The sequence below is a fragment of the Cyprinodon tularosa genome, unplaced genomic scaffold (genome assembly GCF_016077235.1).
Source record: "Cyprinodon tularosa strain WSP-4 unplaced genomic scaffold, ASM1607723v1 ctg257, whole genome shotgun sequence".
Classification (NCBI taxonomy): Eukaryota; Metazoa; Chordata; class Actinopteri; order Cyprinodontiformes; family Cyprinodontidae; genus Cyprinodon; species Cyprinodon tularosa.
In genome coordinates, this window is record NW_024038953.1 from 598,644 (window position 1) to 613,150 (window position 14,507).

Genomic DNA, 14,507 nt, shown 5'->3' on the forward strand with positions numbered 1-14,507 from the left:
TATCAGATCAACTGTCTGTTTTCACAGCAGAAATGGTAGCAGTTATACTAAGCTTACAATGGGTAGAGGAGGTTAGACCAATCAGGGTGGTGGTATGTACAGATTCCAAAGCAGTTTTAGAAAGTATTCAGGGAGGAGGAAATTATAGAAAAAGATTAGATATATTAGAATTTTAGCAGTCTATTTAGATTGTATATGGGTAATGAAAAGGCAGATGCGTATATCAGCAAAAAGGTCTTTAGAGGGGGCAATAACAATTACAATTCCTTTTGGGAAAGAGGAAGGTATATCACTTATTAAGAGTAAAGAAATGGAAAATGGCAACAAAAAAAAGGTGGAATGAAGATAAGAAAGGAAGAGGATTATATAAAGTAGAAAAGTCAGTATTCAACAGAAATATTTGAGAGACCTGAAGGGAATAAGTTATAAAGGATGAATCATACCTATTTAAATGAAAAGTGGATCTACCTATGAAATGTTATAATTAATAGGGAGGACAAATAATATTAAATGTTAAGGATGTTGAGAAAACGAAAATGGAGAACATGTACTGATGAACTATAAAACGTTTTTACCTGAAGGGGAGAAATTGAGAAAAATGGTTGGAAGGACAGGCCAAGAATGGAGTTTTAAAGAAATATTGAAAATTAAGGAAATATAAGGACATTTACAGATTAAGTCTCGCATTATTTATTTATCTTCAGAATACAAAATTTAAAAATAAAATGCATTTGATAGATGTAAAATAATGTTGCTACACACTCATGAACAGTAGGTGGCGGCAATGCGCACCTAGAGGTTACTTGCCAACCGCCATTTAACAAAAGAAGAAGAAGAAGAAGACCTATAAGATGAAGAACGCGCCTGCAATATATTCCTACGAGAACTACACGCTCAGCTCTAAGGAAGGTAAGCTTCAGCTTTATTTTTCATCATATTCCATTTCAAGACTGCATTACAATTCATATATACGACACCGTAACTGCATACTCTATATAAAAAAGAAAGTGATATATGTTATCAGTGTAAAAGGTTTTGCATCTGTTGATGCAATGCTGAAAAAGTTTTTATTTTTTTATTAAGTCAACAAACATTTACATGAAAAAATAGTCTCAGAGAGGATAGCAAATGTGAACATGAAAGGCTGTGAAAGTTTACCTCCTCAGCCGTACAATACTGCTGTAAAGTTGGCAACATATTCACAGATTCGGCTCTTCTGGATTAATAACTCGTCTAGCTCCACTCGTGGAGCTAGGCGGAGCGAGACATGCATCTGGCTGTTGTCAGGTTAGGGGCAAGGTGGTGAAGTGCCTTGAATGTCACCATGATAATTTTATATTGAATGCGGAACTGTACGGGGAGCGGTACAGTAATAATCAGAGAGAAATATTCAAAAGCGTCACAAAGGAGAGGTGGATTATTGTCAAATTCATTTCATGTGTATCTCATCTCTTTCATACCACATTTATTGGATTTTAAATTAATAATTTTTGAGTACTTTCCCAAAGCCTTAATGACAAATGGAACCTCTATTTTATTATTGCAATAAGTATAAAATGTGCTATGACTACACTATGGATCATTGTTGTGCCACCAAACTTGTAGCACACATAGATTACCTCATCTGGATCATACTACAACTCTTACTTTGGGAATATGTTCTAAACTCTATTTTTTGAGATTCATCTTTGTTATTATAAGCATATAACAGAAAACCAGATGAGGTTATCCATGTATCCTACAAGTTTGGTGGCACTACAGTGATCAACAGTGTAATTATTGGCTATTACATGCTTGTAATAAAAAAGAAAAATCTGTTTTGTAGAATTAATTATCCGCGGACGAGTTATTAATCCGCAAAGCCGAATCTGTGAATATGTTGCCAACTTTACTGTAGTCCGTACAATGGAGCTTTACAATGATACAATGCCATAAAAAATATGTATGCGAGAGATTTTACTGTGCATATTTAGGGACGTCTCTTTTGTGAAGACAGAAGCAGTAGTGTGAAACTTTGGTTAACCGTTGGTGTGTCTTTGTTTCTTGCTCTGCTATTCAAGAAAGACTACTAAACCTACAGATAACACACGGACCAAGCATGAGTTTAGACGGGAAAAAACGGCAAGTGAATGAGTTGAAGAGGGAGCTCCAGCGCCGCGGCCTTGATATGAAAGGCCAGAGGGGAGACCTGATAAAGAGGCTGAACGCTGCTCTGGAGGCTGAAGCTGAGGCGGATACCTCAGAGCAAAGTGGGCAGGAGGAATATGGCGATGAAACCCAAGAGGAAGAGGATGTTCAAGAACAGCAAGGTAATATGCTGCATTTTAAAGTCATGGATACTGTACATTAAATGTAACCTCTCTATATGATACACAAGTGATACCCTTTTGGTTGTTTATATTAGTCTTATGACTGACATTCTTCAAACTTTATGTATGACACATTGCTTTGGCTCTTAACTGGTACTGGTTCACCTAAAGGCCATCAGTTTGGGTTAATATGTTATGTAAATCAGTATTAAAATACACTCTAAGTTTTTTATTTCATTCATAGAATCACCTGTTTGATCATGCTCTGGAGTGAGACTGTAGTTTGGAAATCACTCTTCAGGGAAGGGATCAAAATTGCAATGTCGTTTTGTTTATTTGTAGATCAAGACCTCGGAGGTGGTGGTGGTGATGATGATGATGATGATGATTCGGATGATGGCGGTGATAACACTCAACAGGAAGATGATGGAAGTGATTCTGGCAGCTACTATGAGGAAGAGGAATCTGGAGCAGAAACCGAGCAGTTCGAAAGTCAACAAACCTCAGACCCCGGTCATGATGATGTGCAAAGATTGAGCGTGATGTCTGAGGAGGGGAGCAAGCCAGAGGCGACGTTTGAGGGAAACACAAATGGTTATTAGAATATTTAGTACCGCAGTACACTTATTCTGTTGCTTCAGAACTAAAATTCATTTAAATAAGATTCTGATTGGTAGTATTATAAAAATAAGTTCTTAGACCCTGAGTGATCGTGTATAAATGTTTTTATCATTAATTTTCAGACATTAAAACCGAAATTATAACAGAAGATGAGACTGGGCCCGTTGAAGACAGACAGCAAGAGGCTCAGGGGTCAGAACAGCAGGGCCAGGCTGAAATCAAAGTGGAAGACAGCAAAGGTGGGAATAGCTGAAGGAGCCCACACGAGTTTTGGTATTATAACTATTTTTAACCAACTTCTCAAGGTTTACTATAGAGAAGTCTGTTCAATTATGTTTTCGATTGCAGTTTATGAATATTATGAAATGTTTGGCTTATGAACCTTTATAACCCACAAACTTCTGCACAGACACGCACCATAACATTTTGCTTCATCAATCAAATTTTTTTGTATATTACAATGATTTTCTTCCCATTCAAAAAGATATGCCAGCTTCTCAACCACATTTCTCCTTTGCAGGGTAATAAAAAAAAGACACCTCCCACACAAGCACAATTCCCTCCCCCCGTCCATCCACACACACACACACACACACACAGACAGACCCACCCCTTCCACCTTCTGAGTGTGAGTGAGGTCTCAAATGTTCTCCAATGAGTGTTTAAAATGTGTTTAAACTAATCTAAACCTTTTTTCCATTCACAAATCTTATTTTATTTAAAATACAGATATCTTTTCATCAAGCATATTTTAACTTTTCTAAATATTTTTAGTGTCATCAATAGAGCTTTGAAACATGTTAAGACCAATCTTTAATTCAACATTAAAGCCTGTGCATCAAGGTTTTACAAATCACGCTATGCTCAAAAAATGTGTTACTCACAAATACAACTTGAATTGCTTGTAAGTTTCCTTTCTTAAATCAAACTAACTTGCTAACTTTTCTATCCACAAAACCTGCTTTAAGTTAATTGTTGATATCCTTTCATCAAGCTTCTTTGTATTTTTCTAAATGAATTTACTGTCACCATTCAAGCTGCTATTTGAACTGCCCCCAGAAACCTTCCTAAATACCTAATGCATCAAGAAACGGTCATAAAAAGTCAGACACAGTCGCCCTTCCTCCCTCAACTCAGAGGAAGTATGCCAATTATATGACAGTTTCCCAGCTTAACCTCTGCCTGCACACACATCCACAAGCTTTCCCCTCCTAGGACAGCTTTTGATACTAACACACATTTCCATCAAATTAGGCTTTAAAATGTGTTTAAACAATTCTATGCCTGTTTATTGATTCACAGACCCACATTTTTCCTCATCAATCAACTTTTTGTAGCTAAACAACGTGCTATTTATAATCCTTTAAAGCAGTGGTTCCCAAAGTGTGGGGCGCGCCCCCTAGGGGGGGCGCAATGCCATTGCAGGGGGGGGCGCGGGAAGCGGTATGGATGAATGAAGGAGAAAAAAAAAAGAAAAAAACAGCGCTTGCTTGACTGAGCATAATGGACAGTTGTGACACTGCAAACCAGATTTGAGAAGATCTACAGCAAAAAGCAGGCTCACTACAGCCACTGAAAAGGTGGGAGGATTAAAGTACAAAGAAACTCTCAGGGAGCTGTTAAATGTTTTCACTCCATTTTGCACAGAGGCTTTTTTAATGTATAGATTATAGAAAAGTTAAATATTGTTACGAATAAAAAAAAAGAAATATGTTTAAAATGACACAGACAACAAAGAATCCTCTTCTAATCTACATTATAGAACTATGAAAAAAATACAGTTACACAAAATTGTTCCACTGTAAAGATGGTGTAGTTTGTTTTGTTGCAACCTGAAGTGTGAAATAAACTTCAGTGGAGTTTGAAAACAAAATATGTGTATAGATTTATTATATCTGGTTGAACGATGTGATCCAAAGGGGGGCCCAGAAGAAAATCTTTGGGAACCACTGCTTTAAAGGGTTATAAAAGAGACAATATACACACATGCATTGACGGACCCCAACCATCTAGCATCATTCTTAAAAACATAAACCAGCTCTTCCGCATCCTGGGCAATAAAGAGTTCTCCAGACCCACCCACACGGTTAAATAAACATTACTTTTCACCTTTTTACCTTACACCCAACCCAACAGAACCACCCTTGACTCAGAGAAAATTTGCATATTTTATAACCACATGCCGGCTCGTTTCCCGCATTCTAAAAAAGACAGTTTTGAATATATACCCCCGGAACTTTTATTTAAAAAACAGACACCCCATGCCTTTAGTATTATCTAAACAATATCTAAATTTACAGCTCGGAGTTGCAGGGGTATGCTCCCCACTACCCCTACAGAAGAAAGTATGCCCACAGGTCTCTATTTTCATCCTTTCACTGTTTCAGATGGACGCCTCTCCACCATGATGCGAAGTAAGTATTCTATTTTCTACATTATTAAATTTAAATGCAAACATTTTTTATTTACTTAATTTCTTTTTTAAGGGCAGATAACAGTGACTGAAGTTAACCTGTTAATTCCCACCATAGTCTTAGTTGGAAAGAAAATTAAAACAGGTTGGGAAAAAAAAATCTTTACCAAACTTTTCTATTTTTTTCCCAGAGACCATCACAGCTGCTGAAAACCGCTCCAATATCCGAAGAGAGAGACAACCTGTTCCTCAAGCAAACATTTTTTCTCAATATAAATCGGCTGTTTATTTCGGGGACTTTTCTCTGAAGGATGAACAAGACGCTGCGAGCAGGCGCTTACCTCAGCACAGACGAACCCCGCTCCATCCTGCGGCTCTACAGAGACCGCAACAACCCACGGTTCCACACCCGCCCCGAAGCATCCAGGGAGGGAGCGTGGGTCCTGGGCCCCTCACATCCCTAACCAACCTGAGGGGCGGCTCTCCTGCTCCCCTTGCGGCTAACCATCCAGGCGGTCCGACTCCCAATCATTCTTCCCCTCTCCTTACATCCGATCCTTCATCAACCGTCCGTTCAACTCTACAGCACCCCGGCTCTCGGCCCGTCAGCCAACCAGCTCTCTCACCTCATCAGCAGATATCCGAGCAGGGCGTCCTCTCTCACCAGCCACTGACAGCCAACTATCAGGCTGTTCAAATCTGCCAGTCTCCGGAGCGAGGGGTCCAACACAGCGTGGAACCGGACGTGACGGAAGCTGTTGTCCAGGATGAAATTATAGTGGAAGCAAGAAGTGGTGGAGAAAATCAACAAAACAAAAATACTGCGAGTATAGAGAGAGTGGGTAAGCTCAAAAAATTTACTTTTTTATCTTAGTCCTGTGTCCTGAATTTATGAATTAAATTAAATATATATATATATATACACACACAAGCTAAAAATTTATAACTTTTTTTTTTCTTCCTCACAGACAGATCAATTCCAATTGAAAGATCTGACCCGTCAACTTTTAAAACTCAAAGAGGTAAGAAAAAAAAAAAAAAAAAAGATTCTTAGTTTTTAATAACATATAATCATATATTTCATTCATAGAATCACCTGTTTGATCGTGCTCTGGAGTGAGACTGTAGTTTGGAAATCACTCTTCAGTGAAGGGATCAAAATTGCAATGTTGTTTTGTTTATTTGTAGATCAAGACCTCGGAGGTGGTGGTGATGATGATGATGATGATGATGATGATGATGATGATGATGATGATTCGGATGATGGCAGTGATAACACTCAACAGGAAGATGATGGAACTGATTCTGGCAGCTACTATGAGGAAGAGGAATCTGGAGCAGAAACCGAGTACTTCGAAAGTCAACAAACTTCAGACCCCGGTCACGATGATGTGCAAAGATCGAGCCTGATGTCTGAGGAGGGGAGCAAGCCATAGGAGACGTTTGAGAGAAACACAAATGGTTATTAGAATATTTAGTACCGCAGTACACTTATTCTGTTGCTTCAGAACTAAAATTCATTCAAATAAGATTCTGATTGGTAGTATTATAAAAATAAGTTCTTAGACCCTGAGTGATCGTGTATAAATGTTTTTATCATTAATTTTCAGACATTAAAACCGAAATTATAACAGAAGATGAGACTGGGCCCGTTGAAGACAGACAGCAAGAGGCTCAGGGGACAGAACAGCAGGGCCAGGCTGAAATCAAAGTGGAAGACAGCAAAGGTGGGAATAGCTGAAGGAGACCACACGAGTTTTGGTAGAAAATTATGCTCCTTTCACAAAATATTTTGCTACAACTATTTTTAACCAACTTCTCAAGGTTTGCTTTAGAGAAGTATGTTCAATTATTTTTTCGATTGCAGTTTATCAATATTATGATCACAGTGGCTGAAGTTAACCTGTTAATTCCCACCATAGTCTTAGTTAGAAAGAAAATGAAAACAGGTTGGGAAAAAAAAAATCTTTACCAAACTTTTCTATTTTTTTTCCCAGAGACCATCACAGCTGCTGAAAACCGCTCCGATATCCGAAGAGAGAGACAACCTGTTCCTCAAGCAAACATTTTTTCTCAATATAAATCGGCTGTTTGCTTTGGGGACTTTTCTCTGAAGGATGAACAAGACGCTGCGAGCAGGCGCTTACCTCAGCACAGACGAACCCCGCTCCATCCCGCGGCTCTACAGAGACCGCAACAACCCACGGTTCCACATCCGCCCCGAAGCATCCAGGGAGGGAGCGTGGGTCCTGGGCCCCAGACTCCAAATCATCCTTCCCCCCTCACATCCCTAACCAACCTGAGGGGCGGCTCTCCTGCTCCCCTTGCGGCTAACCATCCAGGCGGTCCGACTCCCAATCATGTTTCCCCTCTCCTTACATCCGATCCTTCATCAACCGTCCGTTCAACTCTACAGCCCCCCGGCTCTCGGCCCGTCAGCCAACCAGCTCTCTCACCTCATCAGCAGAGATCCGAGCAGGGCGTCCTCTCTCACCAGCCACTGACAGCCAACTATCAGGCTGTTCAAATCCACCAGTCTGCGGAGCTCACATGTAGGTTATTTTTCTTTTTAACAGAAAAAATGTTTGAGGATTTGTTTAATATTTTTTTAAATTGAAACAGACTCCTACACTTTGTTCTGTTAATCACATGATGATGCTTCTCATTTCGTCCCTTCACTATTTTGTAGCTTTGCAGCTTTAAAAAGATAAGTAGTTTTGGTAGAAAATTATGCTCCTTTCACAAAATATTTTGCTACAACTATTTTTAACCAACTTCTCAAGGTTTACTTCAGAGAAGTCTGTTCAATTATGTTTTCGGTTGCAGTTTTTGAACATTAACTGTTAACTTGTTTTAAAGAATATCAAATAATGGTTTAACAGACATTTGCATTACATTTCCTTCTTGTTTTTTTTCGCCTAATTGATAGTATTATAAAAATAAGTTCTTAGACCCTGAGTGATCGTGTATAAATGTTTTTATCATTAATTTTCAGACATTAAAACCGAAGATGAGTATTGGCCCGTTGAAGACAGACAGCAAGAGGCTCAGGGGACAGAACAGCAGGGCCAGGCTGAAATCAAAGTGGAAGACCGCAAAGGTGGGAATAGCCGAAAGAGACCACATGAGGAGAACAGAAGCTATGGCTACTATGAGCACCGTGAAGAGAAGAAGTAAGCAAATCAAAGCTCAGCCAAAGTTAATAAGATAAATATGCTGAGATGTTCAAGGCCCATAATCTGAGACTCTTCTCTGCAGATCTCGTACACCACAACCTCCGGCTGAAGATGAAGAAAATGTAGACGACTCCATAGTAACGACTGATACATGTAGGTTATTTTTCTTTTTAACAGAAAAAATGTTTATGGATTTGTTTAATAAAAAAAAAAAAAAAATTTAAACGGACTCCTAAACTTTGTTCTGTTAATCACATGATGATGCTTCTCATTTCATCCTTTCACTATTTTGTAGCTTTGCAGCTTTAAAATAAGTAGTTTTGGTAGAAAATTATGCTCCTTTCACAAAATATTTTGCTAAATCTATTTTTTACCAACTTCTCAAGGTTTACTTGAGAAGTCTGTTCAATTATGTTTTCGATTGCAGTTTATGAATATTAACTGTTAACTTGTTTCAAAGAATATCAAATAATGGTTTAACAGCTACTGAGTCTGACATTTGCATTACATTTCCTTCTTGCTTTTTTCCCCCTAATTGGTAGTATTATAAAAATAAGTTCTTAGACCCTGATTGATCTTCTATAAATGTTTTTAATATTAATTTTCAGACATTAAAACCGAAGATGAGTATTGGCCCATTGAAGACAGACAGCAAGAGGCTCAGGGGACAGAACAGCAGGGCCAGGCTGAAATCAAAGTGGAAGACCGCAAAGGTGGGAATAGCTGAAGGAGACCACACGAGTTTTGGTAGAAAATTATGCTCCTTTCACAAAATATTTTGCTACAACTATTTTTAACCAACTTCTCAAGGTTTGCTATAGAGAAGTGTTCAATTATGTTTGCAATTGCAGTTTATGAATATTATGAAATGTTTGTCTTATGACCGTTTATGACCCACAAACACGCACCATCACATTTTGGTTCATCAATTAAATTTCCTTGTATAATAATGTTTTTCTTCCCATTCAAAAAAAATATGCCAGCTTCTCAATCACATTTCTCCTTTGCAGGGTAATAAAAAAAGACACCTCCCACACAAGCACAATTCCCTCCCACAGTCCATCCACACACACCCATCCACACACAGACCCACCTTCTGAGTGTGAGTGAGGTCTCAAATGTTCTCCAGTGAGGGTTTTAAAATGTGTTTAAACTAATCTAAACCTTTTTCCATTCACAAATTTTATTTTAATTACAGATATCTTTTTATCAAGCATCTTTTTACTTTTCTAAATGAATTTGTCATGAACCGAGGACAGATGGATCCAGTATTCAAGGCGAGACAGTCAGTAGGAAAGTTCAAAGCGTTTATTAAATAAACAAACAAAACAAAAGCGGAGCTGTGGCTCGCGGACACTGCAGGCGGGGGGGGGCGGGGCACCGCCCAATCTCAGACACTCTGTAGTGGGAGAAACACAGGTAAGTGACCACGATCATCGGACTGAAGATGATTATCTGAATTGGTCACTTACCTGGTTTAACAGTCCAGACCAAGAATGTCCCCAAGTGCTGCAGTCCCAGAGGTGATGCTGGAAGCCGATCCTGGTCAGGGATCCAGAACAGACAGGAACAGAAACAGGTGGCAGGATCCAGATCAGGCAGGAACAGAAACAGGTGGCAGGATCCAGATCAGGCAGGAACAGAAACAGGTGACAGGATCCAGACTTCCAGGCATCCACAGGCTTCCAGGCGGGTTCAGAGTCTGACAGGGTCCAGAAGCATGACCAGGTGGTCACACACAGGAGCAGACAGGATCAGGTGCAGACAGGCAGGCTCAGTGGAAGACGGTAGCCGAGCAGGACGTAGGAACCGGAACTTGAAGCAGGACTTTAGACTGGTCTCCTCCCTGGAGCCAGGCTTACTGGATAAAAACTTAACCTCCCCACATATTGAGCCAAAAACCCAGAGGACTCCGCGGGGGAGGAACAGTGGACGATCAGGAGACGTGACAAACACAAAAACCCTCTTTCCACTGGCTGCTAGGATCCAGGACATGAACCATGAACTAAAACTGAACAGACAGACTAACAGACAAGTAATGATCTGGCACTGAATACTCAGGCTGAACTGAATATAACCAACAGGAAACAGGTGAGAGGAATAAATTATAATTGAGGCAGGGAGGGAAAAACGACAGGTGAAAGGAATGCCTAATTAAGGGAGAGCAAACAGGCCAGATCATGACAGAATTTAATGTCATCAATAGAGCTTTGAAACATGTTAAGACCAATCTTTAATTCAACATTAAAGCCTGTGCATCAAGGTTTTACAAATCTTGCTATACTCAAAAAGTGTGTTAGTCACAAATACAACTTTTATGACAGTTTCCCAGCTTATCCTCTGCCTGCACACCGACATCCACAAGCTTTACCCTCCTAGGACAGCTTTTGATATTTTCACAGTGGCTGAAGTTAACCTGTTAATTCCCACCATAGTCTTAGTTAAAAACTTTTACAAGATCTGCTTTTTTCTCACATTTTAAAAGCTCAATTTTTTTTCATCTATTTCAAGATTCCAATCTCAATGATTTTCATCTGTCAGACCTTGATTTGGGTAAGGCTTTTAATAAGGAAGAAAATGAAAACAGGTTGGAGAAAAAAAATCTTTACCAAACTTTTCTATTTTTTTCCCAGAGACCATCACAGCTGCTGAAAACCGCTCCGATATCCGAAGAGAGAGACAACCTGTTCCTCAAGCAAACATTTTTTCTCAATATAAATCGGCTGTTTGTTTTGGGGACTTTTCTCTGAAGGATGAACAAGACGCTGCGAGCAGGCGCTTACCTCAGCACAGACGAACCCCGCTCCATCCCGCGGCTCTACAGAGACCGCAACAACCCACGGTTCCACATCCGCCCCGAAGCATCCAGGGAGGGAGCGGGGGTCCTGGGCCCTGGACTCCAAATCATCCCTCCCCCCTCACATCCCTAACCAACCTGAGGGGCGGCTCTCCTGCTCCCCTTGCGGCTAACCATCCAGGCGGTCCGACTCCCAATCATGTTTCCCCTCTCCTTACATCCGATCCTTCATCAACCGTCCGTTCAACTCTACAGACCCCCGGCTCTCGGCCCGTCAGCCAACCAGCTCTCTCACCTCATCAGCAGAGATCCGAGCAGGGCGTCCTCTCTCACCAGCCACTGACAGCCAACTATCAGGCTGTTCAAATCCGCCAGTCTCCGGAGCGAGGGGTCCAACACAGCGCGGAACCGGACGTGACGGAAGCTGTTGTCCAGGATGAAATTATAGTGGAAGCAAGAAGTGGTGGAGAAAATCAACAAAACAAAAATACTGCGAGTATAGAGAGAGCGGGTAAGGTTAAAAAATTTACTTTTTTATCTTAGTCCTGTGTCCTGAATTTATGAATTAAATTAAATATAAATATATATATATATATATATATATATATATATATACAAGCTAAAAATGTATACAAGCTAAAAATGTATAACTTTTTTTTTTTTCTTCCCCACAGACAGATCAATCCCAATTGAAAGATCTGACCCGTCAACTTTTAAAACTCAAAGAGGTAAGAAAAAAAAAAAAGATTCTTAGTTTTTAATAGCATATAATCATATATTTCATTCATTGGTTGCCTTATTTGATCATGCTCTGGAATGAGACTGTAGTTTGGAAATCACTCTTCAGTGAAGGGATCAAAATTGCAATGTCGTTTTGTTTATTTGTAGATCAAGACCTCGGAGGTGGTGATGATGATGATGATGATAGTTTGGATGATGGCGGTGATAACGCTCAACAGGAAGATGATGGAAGTGATTCTAGCAGCTACTATGAGGAAGAGGAAGCAGGAGCAGAAACCGAGCGGGGGGTCCAACACAGCGCGGAACCGGACGTGACGGAAGCTGTTGTCCAGGATGAAATTATAGTGGAAGCAAGAAGTGTTGGAGAAAGTCAACAAAATGAAAATACTGCGAGTATAGAGAGAGCGGGTAAGCTTAAAAAAATTTACTTTTTTATCTTAGTCCTGTGTCCTGAATTTATAAATTAAATTAAATATATATATATATATTAGGGATGGAATGGTTTTTGAAAACCGTCCGAACCGTTCGGTTCGACTGTCTCGGTTCGGTTCGCCTGTGTTGCGTTCGGTTCAGGCGCTGCTCCTTTTCTCATAGGCGAAGCGTTTACACTCCAGAGCAGAAGGTGGCGGTACTGCGACCAAAGCCAACCACCAGTAGTAAACAAGAAGAAGAAGCGAAGCAGCTTAGCCGGGTGTAGCAGAAAAAAAATCAGTTGTTGTGGAGAATTGTGTCGGAATGGCGAGTGGGAAAGAACAGGAGTTGGAAGATGCACGAGCAGCACTTTATAGGTCTGGTGTATGGGACCACTTTGCATTTAGAGTGACCTACGATGACGGCGGAAAGAAAGTTGTGGATAAAAGTGCAACAGTGTGAAAGCATTGTGCAACACGTTTTGTTTATGCTAACAGCAACATGAACAACATGTCATGCTAACCCCAAAATCCCTCATACTCCGTCAGCGCTCCGCTCCGCCCCGCTGTGCTCCAGACCGGCTGCTCAAAGCAAAGCCTACAGCCTCTGCTGTGGCTCCCGTCCGATCCGCTCTGAGTTCCTTGGAGATGGTAGAGGGCATGCTTGAGATGATTAAATTCAAAGCAGCAAAACATGCGGAAATGATCCAGGGTTTCCGCGGATCATTAAAAATAATTACAATTCATTAATTTTTTTAGGATTTTTTTCATTAATTTAATTTTTATAACTTTTAAAAAAAAAATTTATTTTTCGGTGTAACAATCAACATATACCGAACCGAAAACCGTGAACCGAACCGAACTGTGGATTTTGTGAACCGTTCCACCCCTAAAAAAAAAAAATATATATATATATATATATATATATACACAAGCTAAAAATTTATAACTTTTATTTTTTTCTTCCTCACAGACAGATCAATTCCAATTGAAAGATCTGACCCGTCAACTTTTAAAACTCAAAGAGGTAAGAAAAAAAAAAGATTCTTAGTTTTTAATAACATATTATCATATATTGTTTTTTTTACCTCTTAGACACACCCCCTCTTGCTCTAAGGAACAGACTAAGAGCCCAGCCTCCTATGAGACGGAGAAATAAAAGTAAATATCCTTTTTTTTTTTTAGGATTTAGTTTTGTTTTTAGAAGATTTAGTCAATCTTACCAAAATGCTATTTTTTTTCCTCAGTAGGAAATCGAAGGAGACGGTGCAGAAACCCCAGAAACATTTTATTGGGCCTAAATCGAAGGGAAGGCATCGCTTCTGCACCTCCCAACAGAGAAGATGATAGCAGGCGCCTGGCTTTTCACACATTGGCGGCTGTCTCCGAGTTTCTGTCTTCACCCTACAATCAAGACCAAGACCCCCGATATCGTTTATCTACTTTGGTGAACACATTTTTAATATGTAGGGACTTTTTTGGATGAAAAAAAGAGTAGTGAATAAACATGTCTGACCCCCCTTTATCTCGGTCGAACACATCCCCGAATGTTTCTCATTCAAGCGAAAATCAAAATGCAGCACAACCAGACACTTTGTTAATGAGTAAATGATTCATGTTCCTTTCCTCGTCTGTGCAAAAGATTCATCAGGAAAAGAATGGTCCTCCTTTGGTCTGAAATGCATTCAAGATTTTATTCTCCACTTTCGAAGACCAAAGTTTTAAAAATTTGTCTTTTTGGCGCACAACGGTAGATCTTTTGACTATTATATGGTTCTAAATACAATGGTTCAGATGGGTATAAAACCTCACATCATTATGCAATGTTGTAAAATCCTTAGCTTTATCGACCCAGACTATGTCAGGGTTTGGTAGTGGTTTGGAGGACCCAAATGCAGAGGCAGAGAGGCTGAGGTGAATACTTGTAGTTTTAATGAAAAAATGGTTAACAAAGGCAGTCCAAAAATCCAACTAAAATGTAACAGATCAGAACCATGGAGACATCAAGGGAAAACACGTAGAAGGACCCAGGGAGAGACG

At 39.9% G+C, this 14,507-nt stretch overlaps 1 protein-coding gene across 10 annotated transcripts; it reads left to right on the plus strand.

Annotated features, from left to right (window-relative positions):
- Window positions 1-2,061: 2,061 nt before the first annotated feature.
- LOC119785746 (serine/arginine repetitive matrix protein 1-like) lies at window positions 2,062-14,063 on the plus strand. Of its 10 annotated transcripts, XM_038288521.1 has the most exons (16): window positions 2,062-2,309; window positions 2,652-2,903; window positions 3,053-3,169; window positions 5,231-5,344; window positions 5,535-6,185; window positions 6,312-6,365; window positions 7,341-7,895; window positions 8,339-8,516; window positions 8,602-8,672; window positions 9,128-9,232; window positions 11,031-11,072; window positions 11,153-11,706; window positions 12,345-12,465; window positions 13,441-13,494; window positions 13,563-13,628; window positions 13,715-14,063. In XM_038288521.1, exons 1-16 carry the CDS (start codon window positions 2,099-2,101, stop codon window positions 13,951-13,953), a joined length of 3,384 nt encoding a protein of 1,127 aa, XP_038144449.1. In that variant the 5' UTR covers window positions 2,062-2,098; the 3' UTR covers window positions 13,954-14,063. The 10 variants fall into 10 exon arrangements, with proteins under 10 accessions (XP_038144449.1, XP_038144450.1, XP_038144452.1 ...); XM_038288522.1 differs by lacking the exons at window positions 12,345-12,465; window positions 13,441-13,494 and adding an exon at window positions 11,991-12,044 and having other exon boundaries at window positions 11,153-11,827; XM_038288524.1 differs by lacking the exons at window positions 12,345-12,465; window positions 13,441-13,494 and adding an exon at window positions 11,991-12,044 and having other exon boundaries at window positions 11,153-11,827; window positions 13,718-14,063.
- Window positions 14,064-14,507: the final 444 nt, after the last annotated feature.